The sequence below is a fragment of the Protomyctophum parallelum genome (genome assembly GCF_964188405.1).
Source record: "Protomyctophum parallelum genome assembly, chromosome: 4".
NCBI classification, from domain to species: Eukaryota; Metazoa; Chordata; class Actinopteri; order Myctophiformes; family Myctophidae; genus Protomyctophum; species Protomyctophum parallelum.
Genome location: NC_139700.1, coordinates 23,449,661 through 23,474,120, shown reverse-complemented (window position 1 = coordinate 23,474,120; position 24,460 = coordinate 23,449,661). Strand labels below are relative to the sequence as shown.

The following is a 24,460-nucleotide window of genomic DNA, read 5'->3' as shown; positions in this document are numbered from 1 at the left end:
TTTGAATTAAGTGAAATCACTGAATATACCTTTAAGATATAGTCATTTCTATAACTTACATAATGTCTATAGCTATAGATTTTACCAATCAGTGACTATTCTGCACAGCTAAGATGCATGGTTCTAGTCAGGTGACAAGTTATTGCAGTGGAATGTATACAGTAAGTCGAGGCTTAAGACAGAGTAAATGTCATGTGATGGAGTGAGCTTATACTCTCATACTGTACACAGGCTGATGCAAAAGCCACAAGTTGGCTTTCAACTTAATCTGGACCAAGTGCTAGTTGTTAACAACTGGTTTATCATGATATTTGAATCTTGGTACTTTAACGCAAGTCTACTTGGCTTCATCCCTTTTCAACTACTTAAGAGTTCAAACTTGTGTCCTTCAATCCAAGGCCATTAATGGAGCCGACTCTGCCCAGAGCGTTGCTTCATCAACAATAAATCCCTTGTTCGATGATGGAACGTGGTCTGCACTGATATCCTATACATCCACTAAAATGTACTTTTTGGATTGTTTCTATAAAGCTCCATGCAATGGGGCGTAAAGTTGTCATGAGTTAATTTTCTGTCTAATTAAAACAACAACTTGCTCATAACCTCATGACGACACTAGCCATGTTCTACCCATTACTTGGCACTGATTGATGGACAAAAGTCTCCCTCTACTGGTGAAATGAATTAAATTCTACTGCACCAAGTTTACAAGCCACATATACTGACTGTACAAGCACACCACTGTGAAACGCTGATAAGGGTCTTATTTTTTCAATCTGAGGATTTCGCAGTGTAAATTCCTTTCCACAGTGCAGCCTCAACATACTTTATTACACTTAACACCCATGAGGCATACCATTTGTATTAATTGGTTTATTGAATCATGCAATCCATGTCATATGCCAGCAGCCAGATCTAGCAAGACATCTCTCAATACTTTGCTGTAAATTAAGGCAGGAAAGAAACAAACAGGTATGTACAGTGGACATCTTTAAGGAGTGCACAGGACACATACAGTTGTAAACACTGACCACAGATATTTCTCATCCCATGGTGGAAATGAGTGATTGCTTACTATAGCAACCACCCATTTCATCCTGGGTGCTTCAAAATCGCAACTATATGTGCTGTGTGACAATGAAATCAGTCTGCAATAAATGTCACTAATAAAAGCACTTCACAGCACATATTATGGCAACAATAATACAGTAACAAAGTGAAAGGTGCTATTAATAATAATCTTTGTTGTACAAATCTACTTTAGTATCCGATAAGGAGGTTTTTAAAAGAAGATTACAAATAGTTTATCCTTTGTTGCTATGCTATCTCCATTCCTCTCTCAGCAAAGTGAAATGGTGATCTACCAACATACCTCACTCACACTCTAAACCAGTGTTTACCAAACGAGTACCCCCTCTTTTTTCTTTTTTTTTTACTTTAAGAAAAGAAAAACATTTGAAATAGTGAAAATGGTATATGTTGGGACTGGGAGCTTAGATACAGTATATGTGCGATTTTCATTATTCTTAAAGATGGAGTGCCATGATTTTTGTACTTTTTCTGTTTTGTGGAGTTAACATTACTCTAATAGACCCCCAGGTGTGGTTAAAATATAAAAATGTCTTCCCCGTGTATGTTTGGTTTCTTCCTGAAAGCAGATTTGAAGAAACTAAAAGGCTCAATCGAATTACACAACTTTAGTGACATCATAACCCTAACCCCTCACCATTATCATGCAACAACAGCTGTGGGCGAGGCTTAAAGGGTAAGACCACTTTGAGTTTTGCGCTATGTAGTTACCTTGCCATGATGTAACTCTAAATGGGGACAAGAAATACAAAATAATTGCTCCAGTGATTAGAAATTGATAATTCAAAATATGCTCCTCATTGAATTACATTGTACACTAAAACAGCTCTCAAAGTCACTCTTTTAGTATGTTAACAAACACAAACAAAGTTGATTCAGACAATATAGAGCGTCACCAAAACTCATGTGGTTTTAACTTCCTGTTGATTTGTCCATTTTATTAGGAAGAAAACCCGGACTGGATCCATGGATCCGGATCCAGATCTTCAAACAGTAAAATCAAAAAGTTTTTATGAAAAAATAAAACCACATGAGTTTTGGTGATGCTCTATATTGTCTGAATCAACTTTGTTTGTGTTTGTTAACGTACTAAAAGAGTGACTTTGAGAGCCGTTTTAGCGTACAATGTAAGTCAATGAGGGGCATATTTTGAATTTTAAAAGAAAGAGACAAAAAACCTGATGATCATGTTTACGGCACTCCATTTTTAAAATAGGGCTTAAAGTGGTTACACGCATTTTTGCAAGTTTGGGACAAAGTTCTCTTTGGGGTCTCGAGCTTAAAACGTTTGGGAAACACTAGTTTAAGCTGAGCATGGTCATTACTCCAATGTCTCTGATAAAGCTTTACTGACTGTACAACATTTGTATACTACAATAACTGTTGTGTACCCACAGGCATGAATACAAGGCACTTATTAATGTGATTAGCAGCTGAATTACAGACATCAATTGATTTATTAGAACCAAAGAGGGGTTTCACTGAGACTCTCTACATATAAAGTCCCTTTTAACGATTTATCTAAATCGCCCTCACATACGCAGTAACTGCGCTTATCAAAGAAGTGATAGCACCCATGTCTTCAGCACTAACAAACAACTAATCTACTGCTGTGTAGCTGCCCTGAACATCCAGATATGGCTATATCACTGATACAAACATGCAACAAGATCCTATACATTCTTTGGCCGCCTATTCATACAGGTGAACAAGCAAAAAACCATTTGGCAAAAATATACTGTTTTATCATCTTTAAAAACAACCAAGATAATAGAGAAAAATAACACGGTTTCATTAATACGCAGGTGATACTGCTGGATTGAAGACACTACATTCTTGTAATTGCGAATGCCGTGCTTCGTAATAAAATAGCAAAATAACTCAGTAAATAAAATCAAAAGAGTAAGAAAACATATTTACAATATGACACCATTTCAATACTTGTCGACAGCTGATATAACATTCTTCGGTAACAAAACTATTAAACATTTTGTGCATAGTTTATAACATGTAGGGAGGAGAAAGAGCTAAAATAATAAGATTTTGATATGCAAGATAAATCTAGTCGATAGGAACAAGCACAGCATTCACTGCCAACATACAATCTAGTCATTACACTGGATAAAAATGTATTCATAAGATAATCGCTTGAGATTTTCTGAGATTCAGTTCATAGCTTCACTGAGTGACATTCTAATGAGGAGTATCGTTCAAAATGCAACTGTTTTCGTCATGATGCTACAGATAAAACCGATACCATTCACCATCATTCAGCAGGTACAGAAGAGTGGGAATAAAAATACAGTGAGTCGATAAGACAGTAAAATCCTTGCTGTTAATTTTCTCCATTTGTAACTCAAGAGAGTGAACAAATGTAACCAAACAGACCGTTACATATGGTTACATTTGTACACTCATTGAACACTCAGGATTTTACTGGGTATGTGTACGAAAGGCATGGCAAAGACTGCAGGATGACTCTGTAGGTCACAACATTTCCAAAGACTTACCACCCATGCTGTGGCACATGAAGCTGCTGTGCACAAGATGCTGCTGTGGGTGCAGTTTGGTCACAGTAAAAAAGAGAAAAAAACAGTCCTAGCTGCCACCGCCGTCTGACCGCCATCTGACCGCCGTCTGACCGCCCACCAAGTGCTCTATGTGGATTCCATCCGAAAGGCCGGAGAGATAGTTCCTTCCTTCGTTGTTTGCACGCCCACGCTCAGGGCTGTCTAAAGGGCCGCTGGTTTAACATAGGCCGCTGCTGCTGCTACCGTTTATAAAAATCGCCCGTAACAGATCAAAGCTAAGTGAGGAAAAACAGTGCGTAGGATAGAAGTGCTGCTGAGGTATCCTGTGTCGATGGAGAGTCCAGACAGACACAGGGAAGTAAGAAGGAAGCAAGGCGGGAAGGAAGGGAACCCAGATTATGGCCGCAACAATCAATTATTTACTTTTTTGTGTATTATTTTCTATATGAACAAATCGATTACGAAATTACGATCGAAATCCGATTACCGACTTAAGCCCTATTTTCTCCTTTGTTGTACAACAACGGCGTGCAAAACTACAGAAAATAACCTAAAATAGCCGATCGACAAGCTCACTTTGGTATTTTTTTTCTTCGATTTACTGTTGCACGCACCCCTAACCCAATGGACAGAAGTTCCCTCCCCTCGGCCCACTGCTGTGATGTGGTTGTTCTTCAGACGTAGATCCCCTCTGGGTTTAGGCCAGAGGTCAGAGGGCTATGGAGGACCCGCAGGTGACCAGGCATTGGGTGCGATGAGACTGGACGTTTCAGGGAGCCAGAGAGGGGAACTAATTCTGCCAAAAAAAAAGGAAAATAAATAAATAATCACCACACCACAGTTCTCCCTCCTTGCATTCTTTTTCTTTTTTAAGATATTTTCATGGCCTTTTCTGCCTTTATTGATAGGTTGAAAGTAGTCCAACAGGAAATGGGGAGAGAGATGGGGGGGAAGACACGTGACAAAGGCCGTCGGGATCGGGAGTCGAACCCGTGGCACGCCGTCACGCTGGCTCAGTATCTTGTTTCTATCTATGTTGTTAGTCTCTTTTATAGAATGTTAGGTTTCCTTTTAAATCACTCAATAAATGTCCAGTAAATTAATGAAATGCATTATTGTTCAATTAAACGCATTTCAGATTTAAAGAATAATTCTTGATGAGCAGTGTTATGTGAGCTCAGTCCACCAGGCGTCAGTGTTGAGTCAACAGTCAGTAATGGCCAAAGGGAGGTTATTACAAGGACACTAAACACTAAATCCATTACTTTTCATAATGGAAAACCATTACCATGAGGTCTATTAAAGAGACCTGGAACTATGAATGATGTAATAGTGGAACACATGGTCATACAGAAGTCATAAAAAGATGTTGGTAAAGATATCTGAAAAGGCTTTGTGGGGGAAATGGAATACATTGCAGATTGGTGTGTTAGAAATATCAGCAAAGCCAATTTCAGTCTATAAACCATTAAGTGTTGTTACTTTGCACAGACTTTGCTGCCAGACAAACTGAGCACATTTAGTAGTGTACAATGGCTTGTACAATGGCTTGTCTAATTCATATGTACTTTGTTGTAAGAACGTGTTGCTCGATTAGGCATGAATTAGGCATTCAGCCGTTTCCCAGTGGTCAGTGTTCTGGGCCACAGCTGTCTGAGACGGTCACCTCCAACCTGACAGTTCTGTGGTTCCAGTGGCGTGCAGACAATTAGAGGGCAGGTGCTCAAGTGAAAAAAGGGCACCTTGTGCAGTGCGTGGAACCGGCCGGTTGCCTTAGTAGTGTGAGATTTATAGATTTTGGGGCATAAATAATATATTAGAAGCTTTTTTTATTATCAAGAATTGATAAAATAATGTCACGATGGCCCACATACTGTACTGTACATGTACACTGTACCCAAAAAAAGTTATTCTTTCTTCAAAAAGGGCACATTGCTGCCCAGAGGGCAAGGGCAGGTGGTGCTCTAGCACCCCCTAGTGTCTATCTGTGCACGCCACTGTGTGGTTCAAATGCCTGCCAGGCAGAAAGTGCTGAGCATGTGGCGGTCAGAGTACGAAGGACGAGGAATGGAATGATGGACAGAGAGAACTAGTCTGACTGAATGACGCCGAGGCCGCCTGTATCTAGGCAGCAGTTGGCATGGAGACCATAAGCAGTTGGCATGGAGACCATAAGTACCACTAAAGGGGGTGGGACAGACAATACTTGTTCAACTATACTCTCTCTCTCCCCCCGCCACCCCTTACACCACACCTCTCCCCCACTTCTCTCACTGAGTCATAGTCTCTCTGCAAGACTGTCGGGCCACAAGGCATGAAAAATAACTTGAAAAGCTTTGGTGGAACTGGTAGATCTGACTAATGCACCGAAAAACTAATCAAGCGAGTCAAATTATATGAGTGGCAATGGCCTGTACCTCTTACATACTGGCTAATGTGATTAAATTGTAATACCTGTCTGGGATAATATGTAGGATTTTACCACTTAAGGGGAACATTTTTCATTTTCAACATTGAACTATGTCATTAATATACCTTAGAGTTGTTGTGAGGAAATTATTTAAAAAAGAAAATCCCCCCTTCTGTGTAGCCTAGAACTGGAAGTCTAGAACTTGGGGTCATGTGATCAGTGACATCACGAAGATGTACTTTGCAAGCCAAAGAGTACATCTTTGGTTCTAGACCTCCAGTTCGAGGCTAATAATTTCCATACATATCTAAGGTATATTAATGACATAGTTCAATGTTGAAAAGGAGTGGTATTCCCCTTTAAAAGACTATAGACGCCTTAACAGACGACATCACACTGATAAGCAAAAGCATGCACGCGCATAACGGCAGCAGAAGAACACCACCTCTCATAAGATGCAATGGAAAAGTTCTAACTGCACTCACGTGAAAAAAATGCCCCATCAAACTTTCAGATGCTGTTTTTATCCCAGTGTGGAGGAAGAATGATTAGGATTTTTATTGTGATCTCTCGCCCTTGAAATATATAATCCATTTCTGTTGTGTTTGAACAATAATAGCAATTAAAATCAGTTGTCCTCAAAACCACACCTCCAGTCGCTGTCATAAGAACGGGAGGTGCGCTCATGATAACGGCAGCAGAGCCTGGTTGTCCATGGTTGCACGCGCACCTGCAGCCCATCAAGTATAATCTATGCTTCGTCCTGCGATGGTGTCGCGCACGCAGACCTCTACACTCACAACAGTCACATCCGCGATGCGATGTGAGCTTGTATATCAGCTGTTCTCTGTGAGCAATACTGTTGCGCTTTGAAGTATAAATGTCTCCTAGGGTGCATCTCACTTGCCAACACAACAAGAGAGATTGAATGGACTGAAACCAGCGCTCCCCAAAACAACAGGTTTGGAGATCTGTTGGGAATTGATTACATGAAACAGTCACCCATGCGCCCAGTCCCAATGTTTATAAACAAATAATTGGTCTATACACAGTTTGATTTCACCCCTCCTTTTCCACTCTCTCTTCAGCTGAAATAGCTGATTCATACATACAGTATGAGCCATAATGTAGGACAGTATATAGGCCCCCTGGTGGGCTAATGCTCTACTGCAGCAAGGAGGGACCTGTGAGTGACTTCTTCAGTGTTCATCCAAGAACATCCAATTATATACAATAATGATTTGGGTTTTTTTCTCCTCAGCAGCTCATACAATCGATCTGAACTTGCATGCAGGAATTGACCATTTATATGAAAAGAGTGACAATGCCAATTTTTCCACCTTTCCCAAATTGAAGCTGTCAATTTGCATTTTTGCCATATGGGCTCTGTTGTCACGGCTGTAGTTCCCGTGGCCTATAGGATATTTTGCTGTGGTCCCATAACCCAGCCGGGCAGTGTGTGGACCTAGATACGGTGCTACATACACAACGGTTACGTGTGTGTGTGTGTGTGTGTGTGTGCACACGCGTGCACACGCATGCACACACACACACACACACACACACACACACACACACACGGTCGCAGTCCCATTGCCTGGACGGGCGGTTGGTTGCCCAGTCTCCACATACACCGGCAGAGAGAATGTCAGCAGAGAGAGAGAGAGAGAGCTGGCTCAATGGTTCAAAGTTGTAGTCACGGCTGTGGTCCTAACGTCTATGTAGAATACACGGTCAAATAAAAACAACGTGGGGCATGTCCATATTTGGAATCCAGACACACAGACAAGCACACACCGCCACAGACAACTTGAACTCTTCCTTCTCACCTACAAATGTCGAAACGGCCTGGCTCCACAGTACCAATGCCTAAATGTACCTCTCAGGCTTGAATTTCACCTTCCCTGAATGATTGAGGTTGGATACATGTCAATATTAAAAACATTAAAAAAGATAGTACCTATGGTCTGACTAGCGTGGGTGCTGTCCTCCTCAGTGGGTTCAGCAGGCAGCACTGTGACCTTGGTGCCAGTCTGCTGGATGAATTGTTGCAGGTTCACCTGCCTTAACTCCTTGGTCAGTTGTTCCAAGTCATGCTGCATGTCCTTCACACAGACAGAAGCCATTATGGATCAGCAGAACCAACAACAACTGGCTGCAGACTTAAATGGGGATTTACACAGTAAAATCCTCAGTGAAGAAATGCATAAATTAACACTGAGGATTTGAGGATTTTAGTGTATACTCGTTGTGGGTTAAAGTTGTGTTGTTTTGTGTTTATGTATTTTAAATGCACAACCTCCTCATAGCTTTAAAGTTACAATACTGGACTTATTTCATTGAATAAAACTTTATTTGAACCAATCTGTATGGTCGGGTATGTTGTTATAACATTAAAATAATAAAAAGTGCCTTAAACCAAATTACATGTCCGTGAGTGCTGGTATTCTCTCCTTAGAGAATTTCTTGTAAAATTAACTTTCCTCGACCGCACACCCGGTAATAATGTTCAGAGAAACTAAGACAGATTGGAGTCGTGCGGGCGTCCTTGCTTCAATGTTGTTAACTAGCACATCTGCAGTGGTTGGAGTTGGACTCCCTTCTCTAGACCATAATAAAAAAGGTATGTAAAGTATGTGCCATTATACATCTATGACACCGTCCTCTTGTTGGTGTAAATATATGCAAAATTGTTGAGAATTAGTCCAAATATTCCAGTCTGTCTTCCCTCTGTTATTAACCTTGAGTGTTGAAAGGTTGTTGTTTTTTGCCATAGTTATTTATAAACTGATTTCTTGACAGTGATGTGCATGCAACACACATAATGGCATACAGGAAACACACAAGGACAAATCAAAATGGAAGCTTGGAAAATCAATGAGGCACAAAGATAATTTAGTGTCTCATTGATTTTTCCCTAGATGTACAGGTAGTCTTGACCTTTAAGCTGAAATATCACATAAAAGTAGCTGCTTGCTAAACAGTTTATAACCATGTTTACAAAGTCACTTGAGAGCAGAAGGATTTTCACTGTATCATTATTTGAGATAAAATAAAATCTATCATTTATATCTGACATTTATAATATTTTTATGCTGTAAACCTTTCCAAAGCTAAAAAGGCGACAGGTGCGTAGGAGAAGACCAGACGAGGGCCCCAATGTACGGAAAGAATAAAACTCCTGCACACGTTTCGGTCTATTAGACCTTCATCAGAGAATCGTTGTATTCCCATTCAATCTTTTTCTTGCATTTGAAGACAGTGTGCAGGAGTTTTTTCCCCCTTTCTGTGCATTAGGGATGTACTGTAACAGTATTAAATGTCACTGCATAGTACACTGTATTAACCCCCCCCCCCCCCCTCTCAATTAAATGTACTGTGGCCTATTGAAAAAACAAATTTAGCTTTGAAGAAAGATATTTGTGAATGTATGTATGTAGGCCATTTAACTGAAATTCACAAGGGTTAGACCCTTGAAATTCACAAGGGTTATGTAAAGACTTCTACCCCAGACTTCTAACTGCGCAAGTGCAGATTTATATTTGTATGGTAAGTGGTATTGCAAGGAAAGGCTCATAGTTCAAAACCGTGGTATATCGTCCTTAGACTCGTTACTTCCCTAGACAGTAATGTATTGTGTTAATCTAACTCAGAGTGTACAAAAGGAACCAAATTGACACATACAGTATGATGATCCATTCCGTTCCATTTGAGTTAAATTAACACAGTGTGCGCATGTGTGTGTGTGTGTCTCACCTCCAATCTCTTCCTACTTTGTCCCAGTGATCGGTCCACTGCTCTGCAGCTGCTCTCCAGCTGGACAGCCTGTCTCTCCTGGGCTTTGAGCTCTGTTTTAACCCGGAGGACCTGGGCTCTGGCCTCCGCCTCACTAACCCACTGGCTCTCCTGCCTCTCCCTCTGGAGTCTCTCCTCCTGCAGGCCTATCTCCACGCCCTGAGGATATATATCAATTATTTGTTATTTGGTTTGTGTGTGACAACAACAAGCATAGACAGGTTTTCGAGTCCCTGTTCGTCTCCTCCTCTTGTCCAACGGTACATGTTGTGACACTACAACGAGACTGCAAGACATCGTTATGGGTGCAGTGGAAGTAAGCTGGAGACCGTTCTGCTCATTTTCATGTATTTTAATAATTTTATCAAACTTTTAGTTAGATTGAGCTGTCTGTGGAATCCAATCTGGGTATATAAAACACATGACATATGTGGGTTATTGATGGCTGCATACACTTCCCATACTCCTGTATGGGAAGCATACTTCACCAAGAATGTTGCTAGACCTTTTAAGTCCACAGACAGGGCTCATCCCGAACACCAGAAATAACATATTCTTAACAAAAATAAATATCTTCCTATATCTACTGTATACTATCTATATCATAAGTGAGGACAATACTCCTGATCTTACGCCAAAGAGCATTCCAGCTCAAATAACTAATTGAACTGGACAAACAGCACACCTGCACCAGCGCTATTTTCTCCTCCATCTCCAGCTCACAGCCCTGCAGGCGTCCATGGAGCTCCTGCAGTCTTTCCTCCAGCTGTCTCTCACTCTCCAGCTCAATCTGCAGCTCGCTGGCCCAGAACTCCTCCTCCTCCATCTCCACCTCGTTCTTCCGCAGACGTCTCTCCAGCCGAAGGATCTCCTCCATCAGACCTCCTCCTCCTCCGCCCACATCCCCTCCTCCGCCCGCAGCGGCTCCACCTCGTCCAGTGCGCAACTCTCCCCAGGCCTGCAGCTCTGCCTCGTAATCCACCAGCCTCTTCTCCAGCACGTTGAGGGTGTCTCTCTGCAGGCCCACCAGTCTGACCAGGTCTTCCATGCGACAGGCCCACATGGTGGGGGACACGGGCACTGTGGCCGCCGCCACCCCATGGTGATGGCCGCCGCCGTTCCCCAGGAGGAGCCTCCGCTTTGCCTCGGCCTCGCCGAGCCTACCTCCACTCAAGATGTCTCTGAGGCCCCGTGGCCCTCCGGTGAAGGTGAGGGACTTGCGGCGGGGCTCGCGGCGGCGAAGGGAGTGGTCACTGGGGTGTCGGAGCTTCGCCAGCGGTGGGAGACTCTGCCGATGGAGTCCGCGCTCGGGGCCCCTGATGGGGGGGCCCTCTGATGGGGGGCGCTCTGTCAGGGAGGGGCCCGTGCGGTGCAGTATCAGCTGCACGTCGCCCGCATATTGGCCCCAGGTGTTGAGAGAAGCCACGGGACTCTCATGCGGGGCCAGGTGGCGCTCCGTGTCTCGCCATTTCTCTACCAGAGTGTATCTCCCAGTGCGACCTGGAAAGAATACACCAGGAGGAATGTGAAAATTATGAACCATAAATTTGACTTTCATTCTGATAAAATGGTTATGTCATGTATAAAGATTTTATTTTTGGAAAGAATCCAAAATTCAGCCCATATAGGAGAATTATGAACTTCAATGTATAAAACACAGACTTTGAAGTACACGCCTCATTGTCAGACATCTTGTACATTTTCCCTAAAGACAAAATGAAAGGCAGGAGAGGAAGGGGCTCGGTGGCTATGATTTCTCCGCTTGGCAAGAAGAAGGATGAGTCAGACTTTCCCTCCTCCTGCCCTACGCTTTGTGGGATGTGATGTCAATTCAGTCTGCTCTACTGCATACGGAATAGGGCTTTAGATTCTAAGCAGGCACCGAAGGCAACTTCTGACTACGACCTTCTCTTTTTGAGGGGAGCTAGCCCCTCCTATACACAGGTTTAATATTTGTCTTTAGTTCAATGTTTGTTTTGTAAACGCCATTGACAATGAAAGGAAACATTACGTCATAACGTGCCATTTATGTCATATTGTCTCTTTATTGTTAATGGCGTTTAATGTTTGTGTTTGCACCGTTTGTTTAACATCACCTAATCAACATGAGTTAGACTTTAATATATTAGCGGCCCTCACCACTTCACACTGGTGTGATTTTTTTCTTATACACACACAGTATGAAGATTTTCGAGTTTAAGTTGTAAATATTGTTAAATTGAATAGAGCTAACTTGGTGATTGATTCCACTTCAATGTGAAAATTAACATACAAATCTGACTGTGTGTGATGATCAAAACAGAACCAACCAATAACAGAGAGCAGGGGAATGATACACTCTGAAGAAGGCATTCTGTGCCCATGTGGTAGACCCCCTATTTCCCGACCACTCAGCTACTGGGTAGCACAGTGTTCTGTGTTTACATAACAAAACAATAAATACATTTTTCTACTCATAATTTCCCCTATAGCAGCAGTTATGAGCCACTGGAGTAGTGTGGTGTTCTTAACCTGCAGAAACACATTTCCCTCTGACTGTATTTGGGTGTATTTGGTACTCTCAGCAAGTATGCTTCTCTCATCCGCACAAGATAAACTGTTATACTGCAAAATACCCATTATACAAAGTAAAATCCCTAAAATAAACTAGTTATGACTGGCGTTCGGTTACTCCGTTAACCCCAACACTGGTAGTAAGTCCGTCGGTTTATTATAGATTCACCATCTTATAGTGAGCAGATACTAGATCAATTCCTTTTCTCCATCTTAGTGATCAGATAATAGATCCATTCCTTTTGGTCCGTTATTACAGAAAATAAAAGTATTCCATTTCAGCAAAAAGCCGTAAACGTCGTCTACGTGACAGCTTGTGTCTCCAGGGTGCTGCTTTCAGGATGAACTTACCTATTGCCTGGGCCAGAGCAATCACGACTTCCTGGCAGGTGGTTGCCTCAGTGACCCCGCACACGACCCTTTGGACTCCGTCCACCCAGACTTTGAGCTCCATGTCGGGTCAGGTGCGAGGTGGCCAGCAGTCACGGTGTGTTGGCCCCGTCATTCCTGGAGGCTCCGGTGGCGCAGGGCAGATAGGGCCCCCTCTTGATTAGCAGATGAGGATGAGCACTGGACAAACAGGAAGAGAGGTGGTCAGGAAGGGCATGTGCCCAGAGGACGGAGTTTACATGGTATGTTTGCCAAGGCCAACGATGTCTTTATACACAAATATCCAGACGGTCAGACCGCATTGATGCCTACTATTAAAGTTAGCAGCCAAAACAGGAACTGGTCGGTTTATTACAATGGCTTAAAAACAAGCCCATGCTGGACAGAATGAACAGTGGGACTGGGAAATACTAAAAATAAAACTTTTGTTGGAGAAAAGAGGATGGTTCAAACAGTCGGGAATAGATGGGACATGCCAGGACCAGCTGGCCATGGTTTCTCTGTCTCTGTGAAGACTAGGCACGTGTGTGTGCGTGTGTATGTGTATGTGTGCGTGTGCATGTGTGGAAGGGGGTGGCAGGAAGAGTCTGCCAACAACATTCCCGAGCCAGGTTCCTGCTTTTGTAAGCAGAAACGCAAGGAAACGGTGATGAGAGAAGCAGGAAAGTTTAGTTATGTGAAATAGAGGGGAAGAGCAGAGGAAGTGAAGTGAGTGAAAAAGGGGCAGTACAGGAGGAGAGAGAGAGAGAGAGAGAGAGAGGTCACAACAAAGACTGCATTGGTCTTCTTGCTTTTGATGTCTGGTTTATTTATTTTGTTCTGTGGCAGATTCTGGAAAGCTTTTCTGGAAACTCTAAGACAGTAATTTCATAACCAAGAGACCACGTTGTGCCCATGGTCATATAGACATAATATAGAGCTGATTATTATTTTATAAACCCCTTAAGCGCTACTATTTTATACTTTGTGCAGCAAAAACTATTCACTAGCATGCCCAAATGGTACGCCAGGTTGAAAGTGGTTAAATGGAAAACATATATAACGTAGACCTGCTTCCGTTTGATTCGGTTGCATTTACTATTAAATCCTGCGTCTCACGTCCGTCACACCACCATATATGGTTGCCAATCCATCATGCCTTAGACCTCCATATATGGATCTGACCTTGTGACATCATGGAGACTCTTAGATCTCCATACATGGATCTGACCTTGTAACATCACGAGACATCATAGAGACCCTTAACGCCTCCATATATGGTCACGCCTCGTGACACGTCACCATATATGGCCATCTCCATATGAAGATCACGACACTGGCCTCATCTATCCCTGGATAACCATACATTGGTGGACTGGATCATCACCTAGATGCATATATGGAGCCGGCCAGCAACTCTTGTTGATCTGATATCATCAAACCCTGTACACTCAAGACAAGCTCCATATATGGCCAGTACAGAATTAATTATTATGTTGATCTGACCCCCCCCCCCATGCCAAAGCACCAGCGTTCGCCCAGCAGTCTGCCGTCACCCAGGGGGATGCGTGCATGTGACCTGTTGCTTCTCGCCCTCAGGGCGTCTTACTGGTGTCACGGTACACTCCTCTGCCCTTGGACTTTGTCTGTGTTTTAAGACTTTGTATTTGTGTTCTGTACCTTATTTTTTTAATAGTGTTCTGTGATTTCCTGTCTGCCTTGTTTTCTGTCACCTGCCTTGTCTCACCTCCCTGTATTAGTGTAACCCTAGCCACCTGTGTTCTGTTGTCTGTTAGCCTATCCCAGTGTTGATTGTGTGTTTCAGTTCACCTGTGTGTAGTTAGTCTTGTCTATATATATGCCCCAGTGTTTTCAGTTCCTTGTCTGTTCGTTGTCGCATATGATGTGGTCAGTACCTTGTGTGTATTCTTTGTCCTAGTAAGTCGTATTTATTTCCAAGTTTATTGTTCCTTGTGATTTCTTTGAGAATACAACCTCTTGAATATTCACTTCTCTGCCTGGCCTGGTCGTTCTGCATTTGAGTCCTATACCTCCGTGTCCACACTGTGACTATGTGTGGTTTAAAGGAAAATAATAATAATCCTGGGTTAAAACCAGTGGTGGAAGAAGTACTTAAGTAAAAGTCCAGAATTCAAAATGTAGGCCTAAATGAGTACAAAATATTGGCATCAAAATGTACCAAAAGTAAAAGTACTCATGTGTCGAATCGTGATCGGCCATTTTCAAATGACCGAAATGTATATAGGGCTGACGTGGGTCGTGTAGCCTATATGTTTTGTAATAATAATCAAAATCTATAAAGTAACACAACTAATAATTGTAGTGGCGTAAAAGTACAATATTTGCAACTGAGATGTAGCGGAGTAGAAGTAAAATGGTAAATGGTGCATTTATATAGCGCCTTTATCCAAGGCGCTTTACATGGTGCATTACATTCACCCATTCACACACACATTCATACACCGATTGCGGCGGAAGCCATGCAAGGTACCAACCAGCACATCGGGAGCAATTTGGGGTTCAGTCAGTGTCTTGCCCAAGGACACTTCGACATGTAGACAGGAGGAGCCGGGATTTGAACCGTCGACCCATGGATCATTGGACGACCTGCTCTACCTCCTGAGCCACAGTCGCCCCCAAGTAAAAGTATTGGAAATTGAATATACTCAAGTAAAGTACAAATACCTCACAATTGTACTTAAGTACAGTACTTAAATAAATGACAGTTTCCACCACTGGTAAAAACATAATGCAGTGTAGAAGCTGTTGCAGTGCAGTAATGAAGCACAATGCAGTGTAGAGGCTCTTGCAGTAACAGAAAAGAATGCAGTCAGTATACTATAGAACCCTTCAGTGTGGTAATGTTTGCACTGCAACATTCAACTTCATCTCAGCAGGTCACCCCCCACTCCCCATCCCCCCCATCCCACCTGGAACAAAGAATGAATGGATGCTTTTGTGGGAGCAGATAACCAATGTGGGCAAAGAAATAGATGACCCAGCAACCTTCAGTGCAGTCTCACTAGCACAGAAACAAAAGATTATCTCCAGCTACAGCTGCGTATGCGCGTGCGTGCGTGCATTAAAAAAAACATAATACCTTAATTTAAACATTCCACGTGCACTCTATTGGGAGCATGTGAATGGCTCCTGTCCAGATATGTAAAGCGTCCTAGGTGGCTAACCTTCACACCACAGTGCTGAGGCAGGAGGTCTTAATGATGTCCACTTAAACCCCCTCCACCCCCCTATATTCTCTATCCACAGTCTCAATGTCATCCACCACAGCCCAGCATGTCCTGTGATGCACCCAAGGATCTGCTAAATAGTGTAGATGGAGGAACATTAATTACGCAGAACCTGTCCCGTTTTACAGTTATAAATATGAACGTATGTATTTATATACCGGTGTTTGTTTATGTATAAGTCTCTAATGCAAAGCAAAAAGCCTGGTGTTTAGTGGAGTGAGACAAACTGCAGAATAGATTTGATTGTGTGGTGTGACCTGGGTGTGTGATTGCGTGCGTGCATATATATATATATATATATACACACACACACACACACACACACACACACACACACACACACACACACACACACACACACACACACACACACATACTGTATATATAGTATGCGGTATACAGTATATACAGTCGTCCTTCACCCAGCTTGACCTTAAATGGCAGTAAGGGCTATGAGGGATGGAAGAGAACAGACGACGAGTCACACACACTCCGGGAGATTTGCCTGCAGTGACCCGAAACACAGTCACCATTTTATTTATATATATATATATATATATATATATATATTTATTTTTTTTATTTTTTTTAAAGGGACTGTGGAAAGAAAAGCAGGTCCTGGATGGGTTCCGAATGATGTAAAACAGACGCAGCAGATCAGCCAAAGAGGAAGGCTGGTGGTGGAGGTGGGGGCTTATATACAGCAGATTAGCCAAAGAGGAAGGCTGGTGGTGGAGGTGGGGGCTTATATCATTGATACTACATTATTGCATTACTGGAGGACTTCAGGCGATCAGACTAAAAAGCCAGGAGGTATGAAATAACTAAATGTCATGACGATGACAAACCCAAAACACCCAATCATCTTTATTGTTACATCACAGGTTAACCGTGGGTAAAACCGTGTGTGAAATTCATTTTTGTGCAAGCTCCATCATATTGATTGTTTCGAGAAAGGGATAGAACAGAAATAATTGGGGGGCGGGGCTGTTGTGGTACAATCTGAGCATGCGGGGGCTAACTCTGTACTTCTTGAGCTTGAACTCTCTAACCTGTTCCACTGCAGCTACATCGATGAAGACAGGCGCATTGCTCTCTCCTCGGCCTCCTGAAGTCCACGATCAACTCCTTGGTCTTGACAACGTTGAGGGTGAGGCTGGTCTCCTTGTACCGGGCCAGTAAACTGATCTCATCTCTGTAGTGTAAGCAGACTCATCATTGTTGATAATACGACCTATCAGCATGTGTCATCAGCATACTTCAGGATGATGTGCACTGTGCAGTTGTGTGTGGCTGTGCAGTCATGCGTGCACAGGTAGTAGAGGAGGGGGCTCGATCAGCACACATCCTTGGGGTGTGCCGGTGCCGAGGGTCAGGGTGCCAGATGTGATGCTGCCCATTCTCACCACCTGGTGTCAGTTCGACAGTAAGTCTAGTATCCCAGGCGCACATGCTTGGGTGTATCTCTACATCTCTGAGCTTTGTGCCAAGTCTTGCTGGGACAATGGTGTTGAAAGCTGAACTGTAGTCCACAAACAACATACGCACATACTTGGTGTGGAGCTGTGGCAATTACATCGTTGGTGAATCTGTTTTGACAGACATACATCTGCTCCATCATGCTACCTGCCTCGCTGGACTCATGGCAGGTAGTACGTTATGGAGCAGATTTGAAGCATTTGCTGACTATTGTGGGTGAGAGCGACAGGTCTCCAAGGTAGCAAGTCATTCAGACATGCTACCTTGGATTTCTTGGGGAATCGTGGACATTTTGAAGCCTGCCGGGACGGAAGCGTGGGAGAGCTGAGGGAGAGGTTGAAAATGTCCGCTAAATCTCCCGCTACGCTAGCTGTTTTGCACATGCCTTTAGGATGCGGCCTGGGATCCCATTAGGGAGCGCACTTCACCCTCCGAGATAGTTAGTGGGCTGGCCTCACTTTCAGGTGCTGGACTAAGAATGTTGTTCTTAGTCGCTGCTGGCCCCGGCAGGGTGTCATGGGAGGCTATAGTAGATGTTCAGGTTCAAGGCGTTCCCTCAGTCCCTACGCTCATTCTGTAGCTCCAAGATGAGGTCACGGGGAGATCCCCTCCCACTGCATTTCAGAAACGCTGCATGGTTTCCACCACGATCGCTGCTTACCCTTTTCTGCATATCGTATCCAAAAAGTGAAGGTCCGATAATTAGCTAAACTCATTTTAATTTAGGAGCGGCCAAGAAAAGCATTAGCGCCTCCCTGGCGCCTCCCCTGGTCGAATGTGGAATTAGATTTTCCAACTGACTTCAGTTCAGTCGACATGCACACGCATGTGCACAACTTCCTTAAAAAAGCATGGAAGCGGCTGACATAACAACGCTCATTTCAAGCCGTAACTTGGATTTTCTTGACCGCTCCTAAAATTAGTTTACGTAAATTATCGGACCTTCACTTTTTGGATATGATGTGCAGAAAAGGGTAAGCAGCGATCGTGGTGGAAACCATGTGCCGTTTCTGAAACACAGTGGGAGGGGATCTCCGTGTGACCTCATCTCGGAGCTACAGAATGAGTGTAGGGACTGATCAGGGCTACAACCATACGGGATTAAAACACTCCTTTATTGAACACTATGGTCTAATACATTGCACAAGCACCCCGTATGCCGCTTTAACATTTGGGGTAAAAGGGTAAGCACCTCATTTTTTGCTTTTTTAAATGTTCAGAGCCTTGTGGGCTCCACTGGTGTCCCTGCACTAACCACTGGGGGAAGAGCACCATGACTCTCGCCGTAGATATTAAAATGTCAAATGTCAAAATCGATTAATTTAAGGCAAATTGTTATATAATGTACACCAGGAATTGTTTCAACTCTGAACAGAGTTCGCAGACTCCGCCTCCTCTCTGCATACCACTGTTTACATTCCGGTCCAGTGTATAAACTGTGAAGCCAGGTGGTGTTATGCAGACATCAGATGCTAGCTCTGTTAAAACACATGTAATACAAAAAGAAACAAACAAAAAAAACAATAACTCAACAAGACCAGTTCAGGAGTAACTTAAGGAGCTTACGGCAACCTTGACACTTATTAAGATTAACCGAACAAACAAAAACACCGGCAGCTCCTATCCATTGTGTATAAATGATGATGCGGGTCATTGCGAGCACAGTGGTATGAGAGCATGGCAGAGAGCCATAGTTCGCTGTGCCAGCTCCTCTCCTGATCTTGTGTAGCGCCTCATTTCATGCCAGAAATGTCCCCTAACATAGGGAAGTGCGGAAAACCGTTGAGTATTCTATTTTGGTTGAAAGATATTGAAATGCAGGAAATATAGCCTTTAAAACCCAAATGATTTCACAGTTAAGACATGTCCGTTTCAATTTGAGCTTGGTAGGGGAGAGTTTACTAATTACTGACTGTTTCTCTAAGCAGTGAGGCTCCACAACAATGAGTAACATGGCTGCTATCTATCTGGGGAGATTCAGGACTACTGGTGAAGCTGTTCCTGTCATCGAGAGCCAAAGAACCAGGCCTCCAGGAGTCCAGTACGTTGGCAGGGTCACTGTAAACAACCTACCATATGCTCCTCTTGGGCATTCTACACATAGGTGAACACACATCGCTTCATCACGCGCGCAGCCGCGCACACAGTCACACACACAGTCAGTCACACACACACACACACACACACACACACACACACACACACACACCATGTGACAATACAAAGTTGCTGCACACTTTGTTCAAATGTTTTCCTTGGCTTGAATAACGTAATTTATAGTCTCAGCTACATAAAATACCCCCCAGTACTTAATGAAGTCTTTCTCTGCAGTGAACTGGCAGGATCATCTGTTGTTCTCCAAACAAATGGCCATTTGAAGAGAACACAATGGGCATTTATTAAATTAAAATAAAAACAAAGTGAGGCCTTCTCAGGAGAATGCCCCCATGGGGAATCACTGGACAATCATCTAGCAGGAAAACACTAATGTTCCAACCACTACCTCCATAAATAGATGTTGTTAACTTGTTACCCCCTGGATCATCGTGCAATCTGCTGACCATTGTTCACTCAGGTGGAACACAACAGATAGACAATTGGCAAGCAAGAGTGATTTCTGGGTCATAGCGCTGGCTGGGCGTTCAAATAATATCAAGATATTGTTGATTTTTGATCCTTTGGGGGAATTTTTTACAATCAATGAACCTCCATGTCAAATATATGCAGGGACGTCACTGACCATTTGGTTGCCCTACGCAATATACGCACGATATGTTTGTGCTGTGTGTACTGTACATATATATGCCTAGTGGTGGTACTGCAAGTATGTCCGACTACAAACAAATACATTATATGCATAATACAAGTTAGAGGGGGAGCGAGGAGAAATAAAGGAAAGGTTTTAGTTGACTAATCTTTCCTTACATTGTTGAGAGATGCATTACAAATAGAACATCATCTTAATTCATTATTATTCACAATTATTATTCACAAATTAAGAAGTAAATAGAGCTCAAATATTGGGCACTGAAAGCTGTACAGTAAGTATCCAAGAATAAGAAAGATTGTAACATTCACAACTATCAGTAGAGTGCCCCTTTCAATTGAATAAAAAGGGGGACTTTTTACAGACTCATGTATGCCTGGAGCGCTGCACTGGTTCTTAAAGCCCCCCTTGTCTATTTCTATCTAAAATGTTAATTCAAATTGCACTTCCTGTGGAGTAACATGTAATTACTAGCAATTTATACTCTGCTGTAATTGGTACCAGACCTCTTGTGAAATACATCTATGTCAGCAGCCAAAGACAGACGCTAGTTTATTGTGGTGGTGGTGGTAGCTTGGTGGTGGTAACTTTCTTGGAACAAAGTACAGATTTTTTTTTCTGCTCTTACAAATCCCTGATCAAATGTTGTCTCTACACAAGAACCTAGGGTAATCAGGCGCCTTGAGGCATAGGGACATGGGGACCTACCATACAGGCTCATTTACTTATAAAATACTTTTTTATCGTTCAACAGTAGTATGAATTAGCCTTAACTCAAAACAGTCCGGTATATTGGACCCCTGTGAGCGGACAGGGCACTGAGGTAGGAAAGTAGAAAGAAACCACACATAGAAGTTCCTTAGCCAGTCTAGACTCTATGCAATGTCCTTTTTTTCAAGTAGTGTTAATGTTCCATTGCATGGCAATAATCACCACAGATGGGCCCTGATCCTGTAGTGTGGAAACTGATAACATCCAGGGGAAGCATTCCTGGCCAGTGAGAAGGCAATGGGCTGTGACTTGAAGATAAGAAAGTTACGGTCCCCGCCACCCCTCTGATCCTGTAGGGCTCTGCCACCCTCTTATCCTGTAGGGCTCTTGCTTAAGTCATACTTCGTCGTGCAACGGTGTCACACTCACCAAGCTAAATCGGGTTTGTTAAAGAGTTACTCCGAATTATTTGATATTTGATATATCATTATTCAATGAAAATCCTAAAATCACTAATAGATTAGTAAATAAACAACCTTCAATTTCTGAATTTTTCTCAACTACTGAATTCCATTGTGTAATCTCTGTCCTTTACTTTTACAATGACAGCATCCTGAGTCACATGAGTGCCTCAATTATTACATTAGCCTCCACACAATGACAAGACCTACTACCTCCAATATAGATAATTGCTAATGAATGACATTAATGGTCATTTATGACCACCCTGAACTATTACTTGTAGTGAGAGTTACAATGGAAACCGCTGCTGAACCCTTTCTGGAGGACCCTGATGTAAACAAGTCTTAGACTTTTCAGGTTTTATCCTCTTATTTGTATTTGTACCTTCCTTGAACTACCCATTCTGCAATCTGTTAATAACATTTTCAATCAATCAATGAATTATCATTTGCCCTGAATCCTGGCCTCTGAGGGTCCCCAGGGAAAATGAGGAGAGCCTGCAGACAGCTGAGCAAGATCTGGATGCACAGGATTAAATCCATGTCCAGTCAGGCTACAGGCAGCACCATCGGCCTCTGTAAACTCTGCAGTGGCCCCTGGAGCCAAGCCTCACTCTGTCTGGCTGATGTTAAACTATTAGACTCCGGAGCAGACTCCCCCAGTCGGGAGGTCAGTGCTGGCAGGATCTCAAACATCTGGACGGCACGTTTAGCCAGCAATAATGCCGCCTTTGTTCTCCTGCCATATTCGGCTGCTCACGAGCCAGCTTTGAAGAGCCAACAGGACGGGCAGCAGCCTCCTGCAGCAGTGCAGAGGCACGGCAACACCACATACTGGGCCAACAGAGGCCTCTGGCCACAGGCCTGGACATGACATTAGTTTGTTGGACACCAATCTATTGGTCACTAACAGTGTTTCATTAAAGATAGAATTCAATATGTTTTACAGCAGCTGGGACTCAAGCTGTCAACTAAATTAAGCTTTTGAAGTATTTCCAGGGCAGATTTTTCTGAGTTCTCCATTATGTAGGCCTACATGTAAGCAGAGTTTGCAGTGGTTTATTGTAGGCTATGCATAGTACACAAGCATGCTATCAGGTGGTCTTTTTTCAGTGCAGCAAAGTGACTTGCATAATTTGACTTCCAAACAGCCAGTAGCCCTGTATAAAAGTATGCATATTGCTATAGGTATAATAATGTAGACCTTAATCCATAAACAGTCAGTGAGAAATTTGACCAATAAATCTGGCTACAGGTTAACCCTCCTTCACCTTGCATATAGTATGAGTATCAGAGGTAGTTCCGTGGAGTTGGAGCAGTAATTCATAATAGAGCAGAGACATGAAGGCAACTAAAGTGTGAAACCGAAAACAGCAATTCATGATTTTCGATGTGAGACTCAAACCCAAAGGCAATTGAACACACATAGGCTAATAACATAGATATATATAAACAACATGTTTAGTATTTTAACGTATCAGCATTTCAACACATAACGTTATTGGTAACGGCAGATTTAAACACGCTTTTATTTAAATTAAGGTATTAAAATGCAGCCTACGTCTTGTTTTGTTGATGGCGAGTGGAGGCAACAGAAATGGCGATAATAGGTTATAACGTTATAGTGGATTCCGTTAGCCCAAGTTAACTGCTCTGGCAACAATGTTTCCGTAAATTCCGTTATCTCGCTGCCTTTTATGATCACAGCTACAACAATAACATAGTCTTACCTTTACGTGCTTTATGTTACCACTGCCGTCAGACTCAGAGCAGATGCAACTCTGTCTCGATCCCTACCTATCCGAAGTGAACTTAAAGGAAATTTCACATAAAGGCAAAATTGTCCTTCTCAGCTTTGCCCCGGGTAAATCAGTTAAAGGAATTGCGGCAAAGTAACGTTGGACAATACCGTATAGTTGAAGGAGAACAACGGAGAAACAACGTAAAGAAAAAGAAACGATGATCGGTTCTTTGGTCCGCTTGGTGAAAGTTTGTGTCTTGTCCTGGCTGTGCGCTAGTCGTTGCGGTCGGACCAATAAGCTGCGGAAAATGACCCTCTCCCCAATCCCCATTTCATTACTCTACTCTGCTAGTAAATACATTGCATCGGAACTAGGACAGCGCAAGGCATTGTGGACTATTTTAAAGCTGCATTACAACTGAGACTGAGGTTGGACGTGAAGGAGGCTTCCTAGAGGAGAAACTCTGCCGGACTCAAGTCTTTGTCGACCGTCCTAGAGTGACACTTTGGTAAACAAAGGATATCGTTCTTGGAGTGGAGTAGCGCAGTAGTCAGTGAAGTCATCCAAATTGGACAAACAGAAAACTGACATTGTTCAAAATAAATTTATTTAACAATGTTTGTCCTCACAGCAAAGTTCATAAGATATATATATATATATATATATATATATATATATATATATATATATATATATATATATATATATATATATATGCATATTTGGGCAAGATGTTCATATATATATATATGTGCCTATTTGGGCATGCCTGACAGCAGACACAGAACTCCATATATAGGAATAAAGGGACACAGAGAAACAGATACAGAAATCTCCATATATGGGCATAAAAGGGACACAGACAGATGGGTGGAACGGGTACTCTGACACGGGTACAACGGGTATTGCATGGGGCATGGATCTCCAACTTCCATCGTTAACGACTCGGTGCTCTACACCCGGCACCGGTATTGTATTGTACATATAAAATATAGTATACCGGTAGGCCTATTGTATCCTTCCAGTAAGCCAACTTCTTGTCACTTGAAAAAAAAACTATTTTTTGTAGTTTGTTGTTGCCCTATAAAGATTAACAGTAAAGGTCATTACACACTGGCGAATTAGCGACGCGATATATTCGTGCGAATAATTCGCATTTAAAAAAAAACCAATTGAAGTCCATGCAAGCTTCCACATCAGTGGCGAATGTGCGAATGTGCGAAAATGCGACCGTTTTCGCTTTTATTTGTTCGCCCTGGTGTCGTATTTTGCAGAGATTCGCAG

General features: G+C 42.8%; 1 protein-coding gene across 2 annotated transcripts; it reads right to left on the bottom strand.

Moving 5' to 3' along the window:
* Nucleotides 1-3,339: 3,339 nt before the first annotated feature.
* rassf8a (Ras association domain family member 8a) lies at nucleotides 3,340-23,606 on the bottom strand. 2 transcript variants are annotated; one of them, XM_083763307.1, is made up of 7 exons: nucleotides 23,165-23,606; nucleotides 17,069-17,211; nucleotides 12,730-12,948; nucleotides 10,511-11,325; nucleotides 9,787-9,984; nucleotides 7,991-8,135; nucleotides 3,340-4,416 (listed from the first exon to the last, which is right to left on the bottom strand). In XM_083763307.1, the coding sequence occupies exons 3-7, from the start codon at nucleotides 12,830-12,832 to the stop codon at nucleotides 4,295-4,297; spliced, it is 1,383 nt and encodes a 460-aa protein (XP_083619433.1). In that variant the 5' UTR covers nucleotides 12,833-12,948; nucleotides 17,069-17,211; nucleotides 23,165-23,606; the 3' UTR covers nucleotides 3,340-4,294. The 2 variants fall into 2 exon arrangements, with proteins under 2 accessions (XP_083619433.1, XP_083619432.1); XM_083763306.1 differs by lacking the exon at nucleotides 17,069-17,211 and having other exon boundaries at nucleotides 23,165-23,605.
* Between the last annotated feature and the right edge of the window lie 854 nt (nucleotides 23,607-24,460).